This window comes from Bactrocera oleae, chromosome 4 (genome assembly GCF_042242935.1).
Source record: "Bactrocera oleae isolate idBacOlea1 chromosome 4, idBacOlea1, whole genome shotgun sequence".
Classification (NCBI taxonomy): Eukaryota; Metazoa; Arthropoda; class Insecta; order Diptera; family Tephritidae; genus Bactrocera; species Bactrocera oleae.
In genome coordinates, this window is record NC_091538.1 from 37298543 (window position 1) to 37320289 (window position 21747).

Here is a 21747-nt window from a genome sequence, read left to right on the forward strand (position 1 = left end):
TTAGTTAACAACTGTTTTTCTAGGCCTTTTACTCCAGGAGGAGCAGGAAAGTCGCATGTACAATAAGTTCCTTAATGCCCCAGAACGGAAAAATATAACAATTGCTATTTTTATGTCCTAATAAAGTTTCTACTATTAATTTTACACATCATAGGTTTAAATAAGTTAATAGTTTAGGTATTAATTGTGATGATCAGTGATTTCTTCAATATCGTTACATAATTTTTTTAATTTTACAAATTCATTTTCCCTTAGTTTCTTAGAAAACATGGTAATTTTTTGTAACAATCGATTGATATTTTGTATAGTGTCTTCGATTCCACTTTCGTCGTAGGCTATATCTTTTCGTGGGCGTTTATGATGAACATACGCGGGCCTTAATCTCATCGCACTTCCACCGTTATTTTCAATGTTGGCGTAAAACTTGAAATCACCTGCAGAATTAACCGATGCTTCAAGTGCTGTTTCAAATGTGCTAACTTGAATTATATCAGGTATTTCTACTTCGTTGTAAATGGCTTCGGCAATGTTTCGAACAATCGAATAAGCTTTCTGCTTACGGAAGCTGTGGATAATTAACCAAAACGACAGCATCGGAAAGTTCATTCCATTGTGAATATTATCTTTAATAAACGTAATAATTTTTAACTGCGTTTTTTCATTTATATGTTTATTCGCCATAAGTAATAATCCAGCACTCATCAACCTTTTGAAAGATGGTTTCGCATTTATCAAGCAAGGCTTACAAACTTTTGTAAGTAGCTCCGCAATTTTCTGCTGTAAGCAATCAGAGACTTCCGCTTTATATTTCACAAGCTTGTACATGTGCGCAACCTAAAATAAACGATTGATTTTTTTTATTATATTTAAGATTTTCCCATTGATATTATTATTAATCCTACCCTCTTATACGTATTATTATTGTTTGCCATTACTTGGAAGATACAAGTTATATTTATTTGAACGTAAAAAACAAAAGGAGAAAATTTTGAAAAAAGGAATATTTTGTTAATAAGGAAGTATGTATTTAAAATCTGTTAATTAATTCTTATAGAATCCAGTCATATTCCGTATAATTTCATTAGAAACATATTTTGTTTTCGGCCCAAGATTTTTAGTTTTCCATGCATCTATAGCGCTGTTGGCTTTAGGGCAATAACAGTTCTATTGTGTATCCATACTATCTGGAGTATAGTATACAGAAATGTTAAAATAATGCAACTGATCTTGAGCTGCTGTATATGTATACTATATGAATTTTAAAATTTTAGTATATTGACTAATTCTAAGAAAAATATTTATACTTTATTTTTTATTTACTTATGAGTGTTTCTAATTGATCTAAAAAAAAAGGTTGCTACTTTCATACTTTATTGTTGTAAAATATTTTTAATGAATTTACATTATCTATTGATATGTTAATCTATCAAGTATCCTAAACTTAACAATTTAAATGCCAGCAAATACTTTAAACGGTGATTTTTCAAAATGTAAACTCACGGTTGTTACCGACAACTATAATCCAGTAGTCAGACTCAATTCGAGTGCTGATTTGTACGTTCGTCATGAAATTGCTAGATTCGTGCAAAATTATTTACTATCAACTTGTACAATTATAAATATTAACAAGTAAGGAAGGGCTAAGTTCGGATGTAACCGAACATTTTATACTCTCGCAAAGTCAAATGATATACTCGTTTTAGATTTCTTTGTGGATCTTGCCGCCTTGTTCTATGTTGACCGATATTTTCGGTAAAAAGTCAACTATAGGCACTGGGGTCCACATATTCAGTACCTAGGGGCTTGAACAGTTCGATTTAGACAATTTTTGGTCTCAAGGTGGCATACTTTAAACTTTATTATTCACGCAAAGTTTTACACCGATATAATCATTGTTGCTTGATTTGCATACGGTGCCACGCCCATTCTCTAATTTTGAACGTGGTTCTTATAAAGTCATCTAATACCATCCCAGGTATAAAATTTAATATCTCTGGCGTGTCTTGATTTATCGCGCTTTTAGTAGATTTTAACAGTACCGTTAAATGAGGAGTGGGAGGGTTGTCACCCTATTTCCCCCATTTTCACACTCGGTAGAGGTGCTAAAATCGCTTGCTGCACATAATAATGCACATTTAACCTATTAGGGGGCGGGACAACGCCCACTTCTAAAAAAAATTGCAGATGCCCCTCCCTAATGTGATCCTGTATATCAAATAACAGCCTTGTATCTTATTTGTGGGCGCAGCAGTGGTCCAATTACGCCCATCTGCAATATAAGCGTCTTACGGTACCAAGAAACATGTGTACCAAGTTTCATAAAGATATCTCAATTTATACTCAAGTTACAGCTTGCACAGACGGACAGACAGTCACCCGGACATCAACTCGTCTCTTCATCCTGATCATTTATATAAAAGCCTATATCTAACTCGATTAGTTTTAGGTGATACAAACAACCGTTAGGTGAAAAAAACTATTATACTCTGTAGCAACAAGTTGCGAGAGTATAATGACTGAGTACGAAAAAACCCGGAAATGTATAGTAGGCTTTTCTTTCTATTCGGTATTATTTAATTTAGTGCCTTTTAAAAGTAGTGTTTATTTGTTTAAAAATATAAAAAAAAATTCGACACAAGGGCACATTGTTATCGGGAAAAGATTACCTCTGAATTTCAATAATATATCTCAACTGGAATAGTTGTGTGCAAAGTGCAAAGTTTTATATACCGTAAAGTGAAAGAATCACGGGGAATTCGCTCATTTTCGTAACGTATGGCGGCGCCACGCCCAGTGCCCAAAATTTTAGCATCATCTTGATTCCATCATAACCGTCATATGGATAATGGCGTGGTTATCATCCGATTTCACCCATTTTCGCACTGTTTGAGGATTAGCCTCAGCATGTTTGGATGCTTTAGCTCCTGCTGTTGTGATTCTCTGTACCAAATTTTTGTGTTGTACATAAATTCGGAGTTTAGTTCTATGTAACGAAATTCATGGGTTGGGAAGTTAGAACCATAATATAAAATATCGGTTAAATTAAGTTGTAAATAAGTTTTAACCCTTTCTCTCTTCATCGGTATACCAGAATTAAAAAAAAAATTACTAACCGAATATCGCTAATCCAAATGCATTCATAATAAGGGGTTAGGCCTGTCTAAACCTCAAAAAAGGCCTAACTTTGATAATTCATTCTTTTAGTAAGGAAAGGGAAACGAATTTCACTCTGTCACGTTTTATTATACATGTAATTGGGTGTGTAAATAAAATTTTATATTGATAATTTGATACAAAATGGTGGCTACTGGCCAATATTTGGAAGCACCTTTTTCAAGAGAGCCTCGACGGGTGACGGTATTTCGCAATCGTGTTATATGAAACAAACAAAAAGGCCGGATCTTAGTCTACATAAAACTTGCTAGTAAAGTACGCACGTTTTTAGATATATATAAATTTTTCGCAAAATGGCAGACCCAGTTTTTACAGTTACATCTTTCGGTTCAGGATGATAGATAAATGTAGAAACAAAATACAAGCAGTGACTTAATAAATTTAAGGATAAGAACATAGAACATACAAAAAGTGTTCACAATTTACAGGCCATTTGACAGTTTTTCTTTGTGCGTTTAGAATATGACGTGCTAAAGCTGACTGACCAAAACCCTTTGATACTACAGCGAATCGGATAGGGGAACAATTTTTCTTTCTACCAATTGATGTTTTTATGACCCTGACGTGTGCTTTAAGCCAACAATATTTTAGATTTTCCTTTAGATCCTTACTGGGCCCCAACTCTTTGATAACGCGTTTAAGAGAATTTCACCGTAGTCTTATTTTAATATCAAAATTAAATCTTCTCTATCCTAAAGTTACGAAAAAATGCCGAATGGCTTAACTTTGCTTTAATTTGCTGAATATTGCCAAAATATTCATTTAACATTGTTTTCATTTGCTTATGGTCACAAATTTTTGAAAGTAGAGTAAGATAATTTAGTATTGTACAATTACACTAATATATAGGAATTGTTAAAATGTTATACTACTCTTACACATACTACTAATTTATAAAAATTAATTAATACAGTGACGAAAATTAATAACTCAAAAGACTTTAAACCGTGAGCCCGCTAAACTAACTCTGATATATGCATAGGTGCGAATAATAATTCTACGAAACAAATGAAAAAGTAATTACAAGTTTATAATAGTCCTTTAAACTCATCGCATGGCGATCAAGAATTTCTATCAATCTGCTAAGTTTGCTGATAGCTTTCGAGTTCAACAGGTTTGTATCCGATGTATTGCTTCCATTGTTTATGCAACGAAGTATGTTGTAATTATTTTGTAAGTTAATCGAATGATGAAGTTGATGATCGATATTTTCTTCCAAATTTAATCCTGAGCATAAAATTATATAATGCTCTATAAGGTGTTCAACATTAAGGCGCCGGTAATTTGAGGAAAATTGAGCGAAACGATTATTTGTTTCCACCCAGAACTGAAGTCCATCTTTGAGCTCATCAGCTCGACCGTCTTTACAGCTGTAATATTATAAGTTAATAATTAATAACAATAAAAAATAAATTCACCTTGATACTAATATCAGCAACTTAGTGCATGCAAAGGATAACGCTGAGTTTCCTTTTATAACATATTGCTGCATGTTGCCTAACAAAGTCCCGGAAGAATCCAACAGAGTCAAAGTGGCATACACATCTATTATTTCATCAAACCGAACTGCATTCACGAATATGTCTAGTCCTTTGAAATTTGAATGAAATTTTATGATATGTTAAATATTTTTAATTACACAATTATTCATACGATTTTAATTGTAAATTATGCCAAAGGAAAATTTTGAAATATATCATTACAAAAATGTAAGGGCATCGACCAAAATAACTTACCTTGGCAATTAAGATTCAAACTACATTTTGTTCGATTAGTATATCTAGAATTATTATTATTAAGGGGGTATTCTAGTCTAGAGGCATGAATATTAGGTAATAGTGTCGTAAAAAATAGGCAATAAATATTTTTACCATCCATTTTTCTATTAGTTATTTATTAACATTACAAGAATACAGGAAAAAATCAAAAAATAAAAAAGGTAAACAATTCAAAAATTATTTCAACCCTGCTAACAATCTGAAACCAAAAAAGAAGAAGTAAAGAACGGTTAAGTTCGGGTGTAACCATTTTATACTCTTGTAACTGTCATATAATATTTTGTGTGTATATTCATATTTTGCTAAGATATCTTACTCATGGATCAATATATACGTTATAAAGCCATGGGAAATAAGGGTAGTTTTGACCCGATTTTATCTATTTTTGGCATTATTACATATTATTTGATGAATAAGACGGTTTCTGTCTTTCATTAAGGTACATCACATACCATCACCAATATATAACGAGTAAAGCCAACCGGATGTTTGCAAATCCTGATATTAGTTATATGAGGGCTAGAGCTCACAGATGTACCTTAATTAAAAAACCACGCCCGCTCAATTTTATTAAGATAACTCACAAATTGACCGATAGGTATAGGTATATGGGGGCTAAGAGAAGTATTAACCCGATTCAATCCATTTTGACATAATATTATCAGGAAGGGATTTTCTCCAAATTCTAAATATGTATCTGATACATTGAACGATAATTTCGGTAAAAGTCAACCATGGACTCTTGGGTCCACATCTTCGGTATATGGGAGCTTGAACAGTTATTGCCCGATTTTGACAATTTTTAGCCTTGAGCATATCTTGAAAAAAAAATCTTTTGCAAAGTTTTATTTCAATAAATTCATTAGTGCTTGTATACTGGAAAATCAAAAAATAAGATGGAACATAAATTTGTGTTATATGGAAAGTAGGCATGGTTGTAACCCAATTTCTCCCATTTTCACACTGTAACATAGGATGCATGTCAGGATTTGGTTGAAATCGGTCAAGTGGATCGCGAGATATGGGCGGTGCCACGCCCATTATCCAAATTTGGTATTGGCTCTGATTAAGCTCAATTATGCTATTCTACGTATAACATTTAAAGTCTTTGACTTGTTTACTTAATGAGTTAACGTACTTTTAGTAGATTTAATCAAAAAAATATTGTGGAGCTTAGTTATGGCAATTTATTGGTTTTCGATTAATAGCGTTTTGTGGGCGTAGCAGTGGTCCTATTACGTCCATCTACAATACCAACCTTCTTACGGTGCCAAGAAACATGTGTACCAATTTTCATCAAGATATATCAATTCTTACTCAAGTTAAAGCTAGTAACGGGAGGTATAGAACTTTAAATTGCAATAAAACAACGGATTATTCGATTGACATGAACTTTATTTATTATGGCCTGGACATCATGGTTGTTCAATTCAGGAATGAAAAAGTTAGAAATCATGCTCAGCTCTATACCGATCACCATTGACTGTAACGTTTTGGCCATCATCGTTTTTGAAGAAGTGCGGACCAATGATTCCACCAACCCATAAAGCGCACCAAACAGTCAGTTTTTCTGGATGTAACGGGTTTTCGACATACACTTGAGGATTAGCTTCACTTCAAATGCGGCAGTTTTGTTTGTTGACGTAGCCATTCAAGCAGAAGTGCGCTTCATCGCTAAACAAAAAAAATGAACGTAGTGTGCGATACGTATTCCGCACAGAACCATTATTTTCGAAATAAAATTGCACTATTTGCAAGCGTTGTTCAGGCGTGAGTCTATTCATGATGAATTGCCAAACCAAACTCATTGTATAAATCTACTTTGGCTTATACAATGACCAAACTGAGAATAAATCACTTGACAGCTGTATATCGGTCGCCATCTTGAACAGTAATGCCAACTTAAAGTTCTATACCTCGAAAAAAAACACCCGATACAAACGGCGGGTTAGTTTTGGGCGATAAAAACAACCGTTTGTAAGAGCAAAATGTCTGGAACGACAGAAAAGTCTGAAAAATTTTTGTACCATTTTTTTGTTTTTTTCGAATTTTCAAAATTAGTAAAAAAAAAATTTTATTTGGGAATACGGCTAGTTCGAGACAAAAATTTTAGGTAAATCAGTCCAGTAGAACCTGAGAAATCGTGGGTATCGTTTTGAAAAAGACGGTTTCAAGAAAAATGCGTTTAAGTTTCAGTTCCAGTTGAACCAATTTGAATACTGGGATTGCAAAAGGCCTATATGTCCGAAAAAAAATTTAAATTTTGAGAAATCCTTTAATAGACAGGAAGATAAATTTTGAAATTATAAACAAAAAATATCGATTTTTTTTATTTCTAGAATACCGCTTTAAATTTATAAAAACAAAGAATATGTTAACACAACTAAATTTATTAATGCAATAATATCACTTTCATGTAACAAATAATTTTAAAAATGTTAACTTAATATATTTACTCACTTTGAAATAAGCGTTTCAAAATTTGGATAATCAGTTCGGCACTGCTTACAAAGTAATCATCTTTTTTATTGGAGATGTAACAACGAAGGTATGTTAGAATGAACTCGTAGGAATAGTCTCTTCCTCCAATATAATTTGATATCAACTACATCGAAATAAACAAATTAAATCATGACTGAGAAGTAAAAGCAACCGATTAAAAAACTAGAATAATAATATACTATTAAAATTTCACTGAAATATATAATCTAACCAAGTTTGAAATAGGTGAATTTTTTGAGTAATTTCACGAGATCGTACTTTTTTACTCCTATTGCAATTAAATTTTTAGTCTGAAACATACCACATAATTTTTTTTTTAATTTTCTAAATTTCTTAAATTTTTTAAATAAAAAACAAGTAAGGAAGGAAGGAATTGCAACTTGCAATGATCAAAGCCGAAGAAATATCTTCAGGTGTTGGCAAAACTTTATTTTAAGAAAGGTTGTGAAGGAATTTAACATTAATTGTTAGACGAAGTTTGACTGGATTACGATCAAATTAACTTATATTTTACTAAACTCACATATTTGCCGATATATGCTCTATAAAGTCGCTGGAAGTTCGAAAATCTTTCTGCTAGGTATATGGGGGCTAAGGAAAGTATTGATTGTACCAGCAATTTTTCATGTAGAGGCACACTATGGTATTATGAGAAAAGGATTCTCTCCGAATTGCTATAACAATCGCACAGATTGACCGATATTTTCGATAAAAAGTCAGCCATACAGACATATTCCACATATTCAGTATGTGGGGACTGGAACAGTTTTGGTCCAATTTTAACAATTTTAGACGCGAGATGACATACCTTAAAGTCACCATTTGTTTTGTTTTGTAAAGTTTTATCCAGAATGTTAAAATAGTCCTATGTACCAAATTTGATTGAAATTGGTCAAGTAATTCTGGAGATATGGGTTTTCACCTAAATGTGTAACACCTTTACACGCCCTTTTGTACCATCTCGGGTGTAAAATTGTATGTCTCTGGCGCATTTATTTATAGATTTATCGCACTATTAGTAGTTTTTAACAAAACTGTTATATAAGGAGTGGGCATGATTACAATCCGAATTCACCCATTTTCACGGGTCGGTAAAGATGTCATAAAGATTTGCCCTGAGCAAATTTAGTTATTATAGCTTGAATGGTTTAAGATATACGTACATTAAACTTATTACTGGGCGGAGCCACGCCTCCTCTTACATTTTATTTTTCAACATACATAATGCAATTCGTCGTGCCAGCTAAGTTATGACACTTTGTAGGTTTGGTTAGATTAATGGCGTTTTATGGGCATGGCAATAGTCTGATTCCGCCCATCTGCAATACTAACCACCGTGGGTGCCAAGGAGCATGTGTACGAAGTTTCATCAAGATATCTCAATTTTTACTTAAGTTATCGCTTGCATGGACAGATAGTCGCCCGGATTTCAACTCGTCTCGTCATCCTGATTCAAAATTATTTGTCATATCGAAAACGCTGAGGCAAATATGTATTTGTGGTTGTTTTTGCTAATAGAACCTCTTAGTGCCAGTTCACACACGAACTCTTTCGTCGCCCTGGTAACTTGTTTATTGTGGGCCAGGGGACGACGAGGAAAGGCGAAGGGACCGTGCCACTCGTGCTCGGTTGGCACGCTTTGTGTTCTTGTTCATAACAGCTCGCTGCTACCCTTTTCAGCATTCCTTTTCAAATTCTTTGAATGGTTGCATGAGCGCTCGGTTTCAAATGAATATATGTATACCATTCGTTCAGAAATTTGAATTCTGTTATCTATTTTTTGTATGTAATATGCATATACACATAGCCAATAAAGTCTGCGTTCACCCAACACATTTTTTTTGTGAGGGCACAATAGACCATAGGTCGCGGTGCATACCTCGAAACTAATCTAACACATTTTTTTAAGTAAAGTAAAAACACAATATAAATGGGTAATTCTATTCAAATTTTCTGCATGTGTTTCTTCTTGCAAAAACAAAAATGTATATTCCTATTTTAGTTTTTGTGATAACGGGATTTTAGTGTAAGAACAAGTAAACATAGGCACCATTAAGTCTGCGTTCAGTTAGCTTGAATTGGAAATACCGTTACTTCTCATGAATTTGTTCGTTTTTTTTGCGTATTGTGTTTTAATATAATTAGTCGTTTAAAGAGCTCGTGACGTTTTAATAATATTCCAAAAAAAAAAAACCAGAGGAAAAGAAATTAGTCTGTCGGAAAGAAAAATTATCATTAAGTTGTGGAAAGATGGCGAAAGTTTCACGAAAATTAGGCAAACTATTGGAAGTACGTATTCTTCTGTCCAGCGTGTCGTAAACAATTTAAAAAAAAAAAACGGAATTTTAAGTTAAAACCGCGATCTGGCCGTCCGAAAATTTTATCAGCTCGGAAAGAACGGAAAATTATAAATATGGTAAAAGTTAACCATTAAAAAAACAAGTTGTACCGAAACTGCTAGAAAAATTTTACGAAAAGCTTGATATCATGGTAGAGTCGCTCGAAAGAAACCATATATTTCACTTGTAAACAGGCGAAAGCGCATTGAATTTGCTCATATTTATATAAATAAGTTGCCGGAATTCTGGAGACAAGTAATATTTTGGGATGAAAGTAAATTTTGCATTTTTGGTATAAAAGGTCGACAAATTGTGTGGCGCAAGTCAGGAACAGCCCTTGAAAAGCAAAATCTTGTTGGTACAGTTAAACACGGAGGGGCGGAATTATGGTGTGGGGTTGCATGGCGGCTGGTGGTGTGGGTCAGCTTGAATTTATTGAATCCACAATGGATAAATGGGGTTATTTGAACATTTTAAAAAACAATTTGGAACAAAGTGCAGAGAATCTTGGCTTACCTTCGACGTTTTGGTTCCAACAAAATAATGACCCGAAGCATACTGTGGAAACAGTTAGACTTTGGCTCTTGTACAATGCTTCTAGACAACTTAAAACGCCCCCTCAATCACCTGACCTCAATCCTATTGAGCATCTATGGGATCTGTTGAAAAAAGAATTCGTCAGCATACAATAACAAGTAAAGAGGCTTTGCGAAGTGTTATGAAAGAAGAATGGTCCAGATTACAGCTGAGGAAACAGATAAGTTGGTAAGATCAATGCCAAATCGATTGAACGAGGTTTTAAAACAACGCGGCTATCCAACAAAATATTGAATTTAATTTTTTTCTTATAGTTTAATACTTTTGTAACTAATTTTGAAGCTGAACGCAGACTTAACGGTGCCTATGTTTACTTCTCCTTACACTAAAATACCGTTATCACAAAAATTAAAATAGGAATATACATTTTTGTTTTTGCATTTTGAACTTAACAATATAAAGAAGAAATACATGTAGAAAATTTGAAGTCAATTACCTATTAACATTGTGTTTTTACTTCACTTAAAAAATAAGGTCGGATGAACGCAGACTTTATTGGCATAGAATAATAAAAATATTTTGAAAAATTGTAAATAAGGAGAAAAACAAGATACTCAAAATTCAATTTAAATTTTTATTAACGTATACCGGTATTAAATGTAATAATATACGAGAATACATAAAAGAATTCTAATAAATATGGTAACTTTTCTTTTTTATATTTACATAAAATATCCAGATGCCTTCATACTTATGTTTTTTGTTTTGTTTTAACTGCAAAGAATTTAGTTCGAATATCATGTTATATAGAACAAGAATTTTAATTAATTCAAGGATGTTTTATCATAAATAGAAAAATGTATGAAGTAAAAAAATTATAAATTTTTAACACTTAAAGATTAGGAAATTACTGTTATAAATTCGGCCTTGAAAATATTAGTAGCGGGTATTCAATACATTCTGGCGGATTAGGGAATTTCCGACTTAATTATTTCTTTGAAGCTATGAAGCGGGTAGGTATTATGCATATTGTTCTACCACATTCATGGTAATTCATTGCAAGCAAAATGTGAGACCATCATCCCAACATACAAATGCAATATGCAACACTCTAAGTGTCACGTAGCCGAACCGCACAAACATTTGCGAAAATTTTATGAAAAGAAATGACGGAAAACAGAAAACTCGATTTGAGTTGCTGGACTCTTTCTGCTCGTGTGAATGCACAGAGCGACACCAAAAGAGAATTTGCCTATAATGAAGACCAAAGAGTCCCATGTAAACGCAATATAACGGATCAATGCTCGAATACGACCAAAAATTTATTACCCTTTGCAGTTCTTATGAGAGCGCAATGTAAATGATCAGTCACCACCGCTTTTACCGTCCGCTTCAACAGACCATACGGTAGGATATCCGCGAAAATTGGATTGGGGTGGTCAATCTTGATATTTTTAGTAATTAAAAAATTAACTTGAATATATTTGAAATATTCTTAAAATAACTCAAAATCGAATACATTTATTTATAAATAGGTAAACTATTTTTAATAGTTGGATTTTAGTGTTGAGCTTTTACATTATGAAAAATTATAACTAAAAAACTAAAAGTGTGAAAAATTGTGTATAAAAATAGAACAATTGCAACATTGGTGAAATGAAAACAAAAGAGAATAACTGATTTCTGCGTTGCAACTACGGACATAACTTTTAACAAATTTGGTTTGATAAGTACGGAAGGGAGGAATGTCGGCGACTGTTTGTGCTATAAGGCTTAGATCAACAGTACTTAACGATAGATGTGCAACAATATCTTATGTTTAGCATTAAGTATTTAATAGTTAAAAATATTTCCTACCTTTTGAAGTTCATTATTTTTATATACCAATAATAGTATATTAGATAAACCAGTCAAGACATATTTCTTAGTGCAAGTGAAAATGTTGCTCCCTCGAAGACAACTAGGCGCCCTAGAATATTCGATAAAAATTTTATTGAATTAATTGACACTTTTTTTTTAAGTTAATAACCTAGTGATAGCACCAAAGTCGAAGGTGAAATAATTCTATGAAAATGTAATTATTTTGCTAAATATACTGTAATCATTAAAAGTATGTACTTAATAGCAGCAATACTTTGGAATGAAAACTATGCTTTTTCATAATGCAATTAAATTTTAATTTTAGCAGTGAAACAACGGATACAAAAACCAAGCGTGACCTAATATGATATGACTCTGTTTTGGTAAATCTACGTAACACCGAGCATATAACAACACATCAGACGTAATGATTTACCAAGCTTAGCACTCTATGGAGTATAGCGTTTGAAACGCATTTTTATTTTAAATATTGGTTTATATCTCATAATCCACAAATTTTCATGCGGTTAGTATCGGACAATGAACAGACAACATTTTTTGTCAGTATTACTGTTTTAAAAAAACTCTTTTACGAATTTATCTTGTTGAAAGGCTAATTTAAGCGGCATTTGTCCTCTAAGAGAACTAGGGCCAAACTAGCCACAATTTGGCTAAATTTGGTTTTTTCATTAATAAAGTGCTTTAAGTGCTTTTGATTAAGTTGATTTCAGTTTATGAAATATAATATATATAAGGGTACATATGTAATATCGATTAATATCACTTAATATATATAATAAATATAAGCACTTACGACATGGAAAGGACTAAAACATCAAAAAAATTTTTTACTTCAGGAAATTCCGAGTGCTTAAAAACGGTCGTAATTCGGTATAAAATTTCTAAATAAAATGCAGTAATTCGCAAGTACTGATCCACATATTTATCATCCTCTCCAAGTTCCTGTAAAACCCATTAAATAATAATGTAAAGTATTTTATATAAATAGTATCATATATCACTTAATAAAATTTGAAAAATGTAATAAAATTTTAAAAACGTAAATTGAACAAAATTTCTTCCATTAAATTTCTACTCTCATTCACGTTCATGATAAATAATATTTCTTGAAATGAAATGATGAAAGAGAAAAGTCAAGAAAGTTATTCACTCTAAAATAACACTCGAGTCGTTGATCATAATTCAGACACACTGGGGATAATTTTTATTGACAGTAAAGTAATTTTTGTATCCATTGTGTCTATATAAATTACATGATTTAGTTAAAATTTAATAGTGTATATACGAAGCTGATCGTGAAACCGGATCGTTATTATCCGTTAAATAAATCAATTTTCTGGTGCGGTTGTTGTTATTGCAAAGTATATCTAAAAAAAACAGAAATGATTAAAGGGTAAGATTAATACCCGCCATAAAATAAGGTGGTACGTGACCCTTGCATTTCGAAAACAATATATGAAAAATTTCTTATTTTCTATTTTATTTAATAATATTTTAATGAATTTTGAAAGAATCTTTTGAAGAGATTTTATAAGTTTTTATTTAAGTCCCTTACCTTTTTTATACTCTCGCAACATGTTGCACAGAGTATAATAGTTTTGTTCACCTAATGGTTGTTTTTATCACCTAAAACTAATCGAGATAGATATGGAGTTACATATATATAAAAACAGGGTGACGAGACGAGTTGAAATCCGTACCGTACAAGCGATAACTTGAGTAAAAATTTAAATAACTTGATGAAACTTGATACACGTCCTCAAAACGCCATTAAACGAAAAAATATAGAGTGTCATAACTAAACACTAAATTAAGATACAAAATTGTAATTTGGGATCGCAGTGATAAAAAAAATAACCAAATAATAACTACGTCAACACCCCAAATAAAGGTTATGTTGAAAATTACTAAAAATGCGATAACTTACTGAATAAAAGAGCCTCTAACAGGGTGGCTGGAAAGAGCTTTATGGGAGCGTAGTACCACTTTTAGGTGATATCCTATATCTCAGGAACTACTGGACCATTTTCAATTTGGTGTGAGATTACCCAATCATTTCTATCATTCGATTGACAACGCCTACTATATGGAAAACTTATAAGTTCTATCTGGTTCTTTTACTTTACAGTATACAAATCAAATAACAATACAGTTATTAGGGTAAGATTTTGCACAAATAGTGTTCTCAACGACAAAAAAATCGTAGAAATCGAACTATAACTTTTCAGGGACCCAGACACCAAATAGGTAGGAAAAGTGCATATGGCTGATTTTTTACCGAACATATCGGTTAGTCTAGGAGTTCTTGTATTGAAATTCGGGAGAATATTTTTGTGGTAACAGCATGTCCTTGTGCCAATAATGGGTAAAATCTGGTCAATACTTCGCTTAGCCCAAATATTGGAAATTTGTAAGAAATTAAATTCCGAAAGAATCTCTTTCTAATAGTGTATCTTCTTGCATGTGATTGTAAAGAATGGATACAATACCTACTACTTTTAATTTAAATATATACTAAAAACTAGTTGTTGTTGTTGTTCTAACGGGTGTCTAGCCCCCGCTTGGATGATAAGTAATAGTTTGGTTGTCGTCGAGGTCATCTAACGGGAGGCCCAAGAAACAAGCTGTTTTGACAAGGCCGGATCATAGGGAAAAGTTTGTTAGAAGAGTTGGGTTTGTTGGGCATGCAAAGAGGTGGTTAGTATCATGCGGAGACTTATTGCACGCAGGACAAATATTTGGAAAGTCGAGGTCTATTCTGGATAAGAAGGAGTTTAACCTGCTACAATATCCAGAACAAAGTTGCGCGAGGGTCACTCTGGTTTCGCGAGGCAACTCAAGCTATACGTCTGCGATGGGTGGTGGTTTAACTCCTTGTACACCATTCACTGAGAGGGAGTCGATAAAGGTGTTGATGGCTCCACTGTGAATGGCGGTCAGTACTTTTCTTTAGTTCGTTACGTCCGAAGTCCGTTCAGCGTACTGCCTGATGTCGTCGACGTAATCAAGGAAGGACCTCTTGATGTTCCTATTTCTGCGAAAACACCCCAGCATAAACTGCTTGGAGAGGAGCTCATTATGTTCCTTAACCGGAAGCATAAGGGCCTCACTGTGCAGGTGTTCTATTGGGGACATCAATTTGTATCCCTTGATAGTCCGGACTGCAGTAAGTCAAAAGCAGTTGCACTACATCCTGGCGCCCATATAGGTGGTGCATAGTTTAGGACCGGCCGGCCGATTGCCTTGTATGTTACCAACAACATTTCTTTATCTTTTCCCCAAAAGCTGCCGGCAAGCGTTTTGAGGATTTTGTTGCGACTCTGTACTTTGGCAGTTATCGCGGTCATATAAGGAGTGAAGGAGCAGAGACTGTCTATTGTAACGCCTAAAATTTTAGGGTTATTGACTGTCGGAATTTTTGTGCCATCGACTGAAATACTCAGATCCAGTCTGTACTCCTTCCGTTATTATCCGTTAAATAAATCAATTTTCTGGTGCGGTTGTTGTTATTGCAAAGTATATCTAAAAAAAACAGAAATGATTAAAGGGTAAGATTAATACCCGCCATAAAATAAGGTGGTACGTGACCCTTGCATTTCGAAAACAATATATGAAAAATTTCTTATTTTCTATTTTATTTAATAATATTTTAATGAATTTTGAAAGAATCTTTTGAAGAGATTTTATAAGTTTTTATTTAAGTCCCTTACCTTTTTTATACTCTCGCAACATGTTGCACAGAGTATAATAGTTTTGTTCACCTAATGGTTGTTTTTATCACCTAAAACTAATCGAGATAGATATGGAGTTACATATATATAAAAACAGGGTGACGAGACGAGTTGAAATCCGTACCGTACAAGCGATAACTTGAGTAAAAATTTAAATAACTTGATGAAACTTGATACACGTCCTCAAAACGCCATTAAACGAAAAAATATAAAGTGTCATAACTAAACACTAAATTAAGATACAAAATTGTAATTTGGGATCGCAGTGATAAAAAAAATAACCAAATAATAACTACGTCAACACCCCAAATAAAGGTTATGTTGAAAATTACTAAAAATGCGATAACTTACTGAATAAAAGAGCCTCTAACAGGGTGGCTGGAAAGAGCTTTATGGGAGCGTAGTACCACTTTTAGGTGATATCCTATATCTCAGGAACTACTGGACCATTTTCAATTTGGTGTGAGATTACCCAATCATTTCTATCATTCGATTGACAACGCCTACTATATGGAAAACTTATAAGTTCTATCTGGTTCTTTTACTTTACAGTATACAAATCAAATAACAATACAGTTATTAGGGTAAGACTTTGCACAAATAGTGTCCTCAACGACAAAAAAATCGTAGAAATCGAACTATAACTTTTCAGGGACCCAGACACCAAATAGGTAGGAAAAGTGCATATGGCTGATTTTTTACCGAACATATCGGTTAGTCTAGGAGTTCTTGTATTGAAATTCGGGAGAATATTTTTGTGGTAACAGCATGTCCTTGTGCCAATAATGGGTAAAATCTGGTCAATACTTCGCTTAGCCCAAATATTGGAAATTTGTAAGAAATTAAATTCCGAAAGAATCTCTTTCTAATAGTGTATCTTCTTGCATGTGATTGTAAAGAATGGATACAATACCTACTACTTTTAATTTAAATATATACTAAAAACTAGTTGTTGTTGTTGTTCTAACGGGTGTCTAGCCCCCGCTTGGATGATAAGTAATAGTTTGGTTGTCGTCGAGGTCATCTAACGGGAGGCCCAAGAAACAAGCTGTTTCGACAAGGCCGGATCATAGGGAAAAGGTTGTTAGAAGAGTTGGGTTTGTTGGGCATGCAAAGAGGTGGTTAGTATCATGCGGAGACTTATTGCACGCAGGACAAATATTTGGAAAGTCGAGGTCTATTCTGGATAAGAAGGAGTTTAACCTGCTACAATATCCAAAACAAAGTTGCGCGAGGGTCACTCTGGTTTCGCGAGGCAACTCAAGCTATACGTCTGCGATGGGTGGTGGTTTAACTCCTTGTACACCATTCACTGAGAGGGAGTCGATAAAGGTGTTGATGGCTCCACTGTGAATGGCGGTCAGTACTTTTCTTTAGTTCGTTACGTCCGAAGTCCGTTCAGCGTACTGCCTGATGTCGTCGACGTAATCAAGGAAGGACCTCTTGATGTTCCTATTTCTGCGAAAACACCCCAGCATAAACTGCTTGGAGAGGAGCTCATTATGTTCCTTAACCGGAAGCATGAGGGCCTCACTGTGCAGGTGTTCTATTGGGGACATCAATTTGTATCCCTTGATAGTCCGGACTGCAGTAAGTCAAAAGCAGTTGCACTACATCCTGGCGCCCATATAGGTGGTGCATAGTTTAGGACCGGCCGGCCGATTGCCTTGTATGTTACCAACAACATTTCTTTATCTTTTCCCCAAAAGCTGCCGGCAAGCGTTTTGAGGATTTTGTTGCGACTCTGTACTTTGGCAGTTATCGCGGTCATATAAGGAGTGAAGGAGCAGAGACTGTCTATTGTAACGCCTAAAATTTTAGGGTTATTGACTGTCGGAATTTTTGTGCCATCGACTGAAATACTCAGATCCAGTCTGTACTCCTTTGTCCAGTTTGTGAAAATGGTCGCTGTGGATTTAGTGGGGGAGAGTGTCAGACTCCTTGCAGAGAAGAGACGAGAAAGGTCGAAGGTAGCTGTTTACTTTCGAGCACATGTCATCGATTCCATTGCCCGACGTCAATATCGTGCAGTCATCAGCGTACGAGGTCACGGAAATTCACGCTGGTAGTTCCACCCTGCGGAACCCCTTGTTTAATTCTTTTATGTTTGGAGTTTTGACCTTGAAACAGTACGGATAAATGCCGACCGCTCAGGTAGTTCATAGTCCACCGCTTCAGCCCTAGAGGGAGCGTTGATTGTTCTAGGTCCTCAAGTAGCGTTGTGTGATTGACTGTGTCAAAAGCTTTTGACAAGTCCAACGCTACGAGGATCGTGCTCTCGCAGGGTGGCTTCCGGTTAAGGCCATAAACTAACTGGACGTTTATGACGCTAAGTGCTGTAGAGGTGCTGTGTACTTTTCGGAAGCCATGCTGATGGTCTGCTAGACTCAGGTGGTGAGTGAATGTCGGGAGTAGCAAGGCCTTCAAGTGTCTTCACTACTGGGGAAAGGAGTTATCGGGCGATAAGACTCCCCTTTTTTAGCGGGTTTCCCTAGTTTCAGTAGTGGGACCACTCTTCGACTTTCCGCACATCGGGTATTTGAAGAGTGGACATCGACAAGTTGAGGACCTTGGTGAGGTAGCTTACTCCCGTCGAGCCTAGATGTTTTAGCAGCAGCATGCTTATTCCGTCAGGGCCAATGGATTTAGACGATTTGGTCTTTTTGATGACACTCTGAACCTTCCCATCGGTGAAATTAAGTGGTGCGCAGTCGTTGGGCATTTTGCGCAGCCGTCGGGTAACACATTGTTTGGCCTTGTCGGTTGTTGTTGTTGTAGCGACAGAATTCTGCCGAGTCGAAGGATTTTGCCCTTGTCGGTCGAAGGGTGCAGTGTAAACTGGTTCAACCCGTTCGTCATGCCTCCTCGCATTAGACAACGGCTTGACAGTAGTCCAAAGCTTACTCACACCGGTTGAGAGATTGTAGGACTTCAGGTGCTCTATCCATTTTGTCCGCTTATGTTGATTTGCTAATACAGCTACTTCGGCTGAATTCGCGATTGTCTCGCTCGTTTGCTAATACAGCTGCTTCGGTTGGGAAATTAGGGTGGAGTTCCGATATTCTTTCAGCCGGTATGAAGCGAGCAATAGCAGCAGCGAATTGCGGAATTGACGCTCCCCAACGATGACGTCCGTAGGAATGGGTAATGCGCTGAAGGTGCTATCAGTAAATTCTGTGAAGCCGACCCAGTTAGCTTTGGTAAAGTTAATAAAGGTGCGGTTGTCCACAGAAATAAAGTCAGGAGGTTTCTCGATCGAGATAATTATGGGCAGATGGTCTGATGCGAGAGTTAGCATAGGTCGCCAGGTTATGCTTTTTATCAGACCACCGCTAGCGATGGTAATATCAGGCTAGCTATTACAGGTGCCTATAAGTCTGGTTGGCGCTACGTCATTCATTATGCAGAATGTCGAGTCGTCAATCTGTTCCGCCAGCTTCATCCCCCTAAGATCGTTTGACAGGCAGGAATGCCAAAGATCGTGGTGCGCGTTATAGTCGACTAGCACCAAACAGACTGAGAGTCATGCTGCCTTGTGCTCCTTAGGGCCGTAGAAGTCCTTTCTTGGTCACTCGACTGGAGTGGCGACGCAGTGCGCGAACATGGTGCAGATTGCACAGCCGTTGAGACAGGTGTCGCAGTATTGCGTTGGTAGGATGGAGCCACGTAACTCGTGATCCACTCCCTATGGGTCTTAAGACCTGAGCAGGTCTTAAGTTGACTCCATACATTGCATGTGTTGCACCTAATCGAGGTGAAGTTTGGATGGAGCCTTTTAGCGCATATTAAGCAAAAGAATTCCTCGGGGCCCGGGAATGTAATGACGACAAACTTAAACTAACACTTACCGATCCAAACAGGGTTAGATCGCCGAAATAACAGCCCTTGGCCGGATAAAATCCGGGTCAATTCGGTAACGTAGAACCGGCTGTTGTGGGAATTGTAAGATGTAGAGAGAATAAAATTTTCGGTTACACCCGAACTTAGATCTTCCTTACTTGTTTTAGCTAGTTTGGATACCACGAAAATACTACGTTACCCCGCTTCAGTTGCGAGAGGATAACTACTGTCTGTAGGAAAATCCTCTTGATATTCCTGAAAGGCTGCTCTGCTTTAGGCAAGTGTCTGCTGAGATGGTTTTGGCTTAAAGATGGGGTGGTTGACGAAGAATGTTTACTCGCTGGTAGAGGAAGAGAAAAAAGCTGGGAAGGTAACGTTTTATCTTTCAGTATATATCATCATCATTACCCGATATGATAATCGTACAGTGATTAGGAAACGTTGACAGTATTCTGATTAAGGGAAATTAATTATTTTTACATACAAAGGTAAGTCTTTCGCAAATTTAAAATCCAAAACCGGTACGAATAATTGTCAAAAAAAATTTAAGTCTAATACCGCTTACCTTTTCATAAATCATCACTAAACTCCTTTCCGCATGTCGTAATAAAATACGAATAGGCGATTTTTCTTCAAGATGCTTATAACTTTTTGCGAAAGCACCATATTTCAAAGTAAATTTCGCAACAAATTTCCAAGCTTCCACCTTGGTTTTAATTTTTATAAATTTATCATTCGACACACCTAAACATAATCCTTTAATATCTACAAAATGAAATATAAAACATAGGTTGCATTCATTGTTTTGTCTGCTTACAATGGAAAATACCGCAATATTCCTCGTCACTTATTTGTCCATGAATTTCAAGACAATCCCATAATAGCTTATGTGATACGTTATGCAGGAAATTTATCCATTCTATTTGAGATGTCAAATTAGATTCTTTGGAACTAAAATAATTTTTTTTTTAACTTTAATCATTTCTAATTTAATTTAAAATGTTTAAGATACTTACTTTATTTCAAAAAATCGGCATGATTTTTGGGTTGAATCCAAAATAAGGTCAAAAAATAGACAAATTCCAGTTACATTAAATTTGTGATCACTAATATGAATAGATTTGAGAAATTCCGAAGATTCATTCAGCCAACAAGTAAGTTGGTTATAAGTTCTATCATTAACACATGTCCCATTAAGAGCCTTGTAATAAACAGTAATCGAAAAATTATTATCCAAATATACTACTATACCTAAGTATGATTTAAAACAAACCATTTTTTCGAAGTAAACTTGGCAGCAAAGCGTTAAAAATCCCCAATCAGTCCGACAAAAATTTTCATAACTATAAACCGTTTGCAACTTTTTCACCCACAGATTTAATACATCACCAGCAGTAATATCGCCGCATTCAATTGCTTTGGCAATTATACCGAAGACGTATTCTTTAGATATATTGTTGGAAATAAATTCTATATCCGAATATACAAGCTGTGTATAAGTAATGTCAGTACTTTTAAAATTATCCATCGTCATATCAAAATTTAAACTTTCTCTGAAATTGCGGGCAATTGGAGCTAACACTGTATCGATATACATAGAGACTGATGAAGTTACATTTACTATCGTAATCAATAATTTTATGAAATGATCCCACCCCTGCAAGTTTACTATCTCTACATTTACACACAGATTCTTTTGTAACCCAAACCGATTTTTGAAGGAGAAGGGACGACGAGGAAAGACGAAGGGACCGTGCCACTCGTGTTCAGGTGCCACGTTTTGTGTTCTTGTTCGTAACATCTCGCTGCTACCCTTTTCAGCATTCCTTTTCACTTTCAAATTCTTTGAATGGTTGCAAGAGCGCTCGGTTTCAAATAAATTCGTTCACAAATTTGAATTCTGTTATCTATTTTTTGTATGTAATATGCAAATATGTATGCATAGAATAATAGAAATATTTTGAG

At 35.1% G+C, this 21747-nt stretch overlaps 2 protein-coding genes across 8 annotated transcripts in view; one reads left to right on the top strand and one right to left on the bottom strand.

The window, feature by feature from the left end:
• The window catches only part of CNT2 (Concentrative nucleoside transporter 2), a 51929-nt gene extending 51785 nt beyond the window's left edge, over positions 1 to 144 (top strand). For all 6 annotated transcript variants that reach the window (XM_014240172.3, XM_036372305.2, XM_070107781.1 and 3 more), the window contains one exon: positions 24 to 144. In XM_014240172.3, the coding sequence (XP_014095647.2) occupies positions 24 to 121 (98 nt within the window). In that variant the 3' untranslated portion in view covers positions 122 to 144. The remainder of the gene's footprint in view (positions 1 to 23) is intronic.
• On the bottom strand, positions 108 to 21406 carry LOC106621347 (uncharacterized). 2 transcript variants are annotated; one of them, XM_014240165.3, is made up of 10 exons: positions 21056 to 21406; positions 20799 to 20983; positions 20600 to 20733; positions 20348 to 20547; positions 13005 to 13153; positions 12188 to 12299; positions 7413 to 7557; positions 4593 to 4764; positions 4199 to 4544; positions 108 to 834 (listed from the first exon to the last, which is right to left on the bottom strand). In XM_014240165.3, exons 1-10 carry the CDS (start codon positions 21377 to 21379, stop codon positions 181 to 183), a joined length of 2421 nt encoding a protein of 806 aa, XP_014095640.2. In that variant the 5' UTR covers positions 21380 to 21406; the 3' UTR covers positions 108 to 180. The 2 variants fall into 2 exon arrangements, with proteins under 2 accessions (XP_014095640.2, XP_014095641.2); XM_014240166.3 differs by lacking the exons at positions 12188 to 12299; positions 13005 to 13153 and having other exon boundaries at positions 21056 to 21405.
• Between the last annotated feature and the right edge of the window lie 341 nt (positions 21407 to 21747).

Excerpts from the sequence above, each read along its gene's own strand:
- LOC106621347 (XM_014240165.3), bottom strand. The coding sequence starts at position 21,379 with ATGTATATCGATACAGTGTTAGCTCCAATTGCCCGCAATTTCAGAGAA. Across the intron at positions 20,984-21,055 it reads AAGTTTACTTCGAAAAAATG|GCTCTTAATGGGACATGTGT; the intron begins GTTTGTTTTAAA and ends GTTTATTACAAG. Across the intron at positions 20,548-20,599 it reads ATATTGCGGTATTTTCCATT|ATATTAAAGGATTATGTTTA; the intron begins GTAAGCAGACAA and ends TTCATTTTGTAG.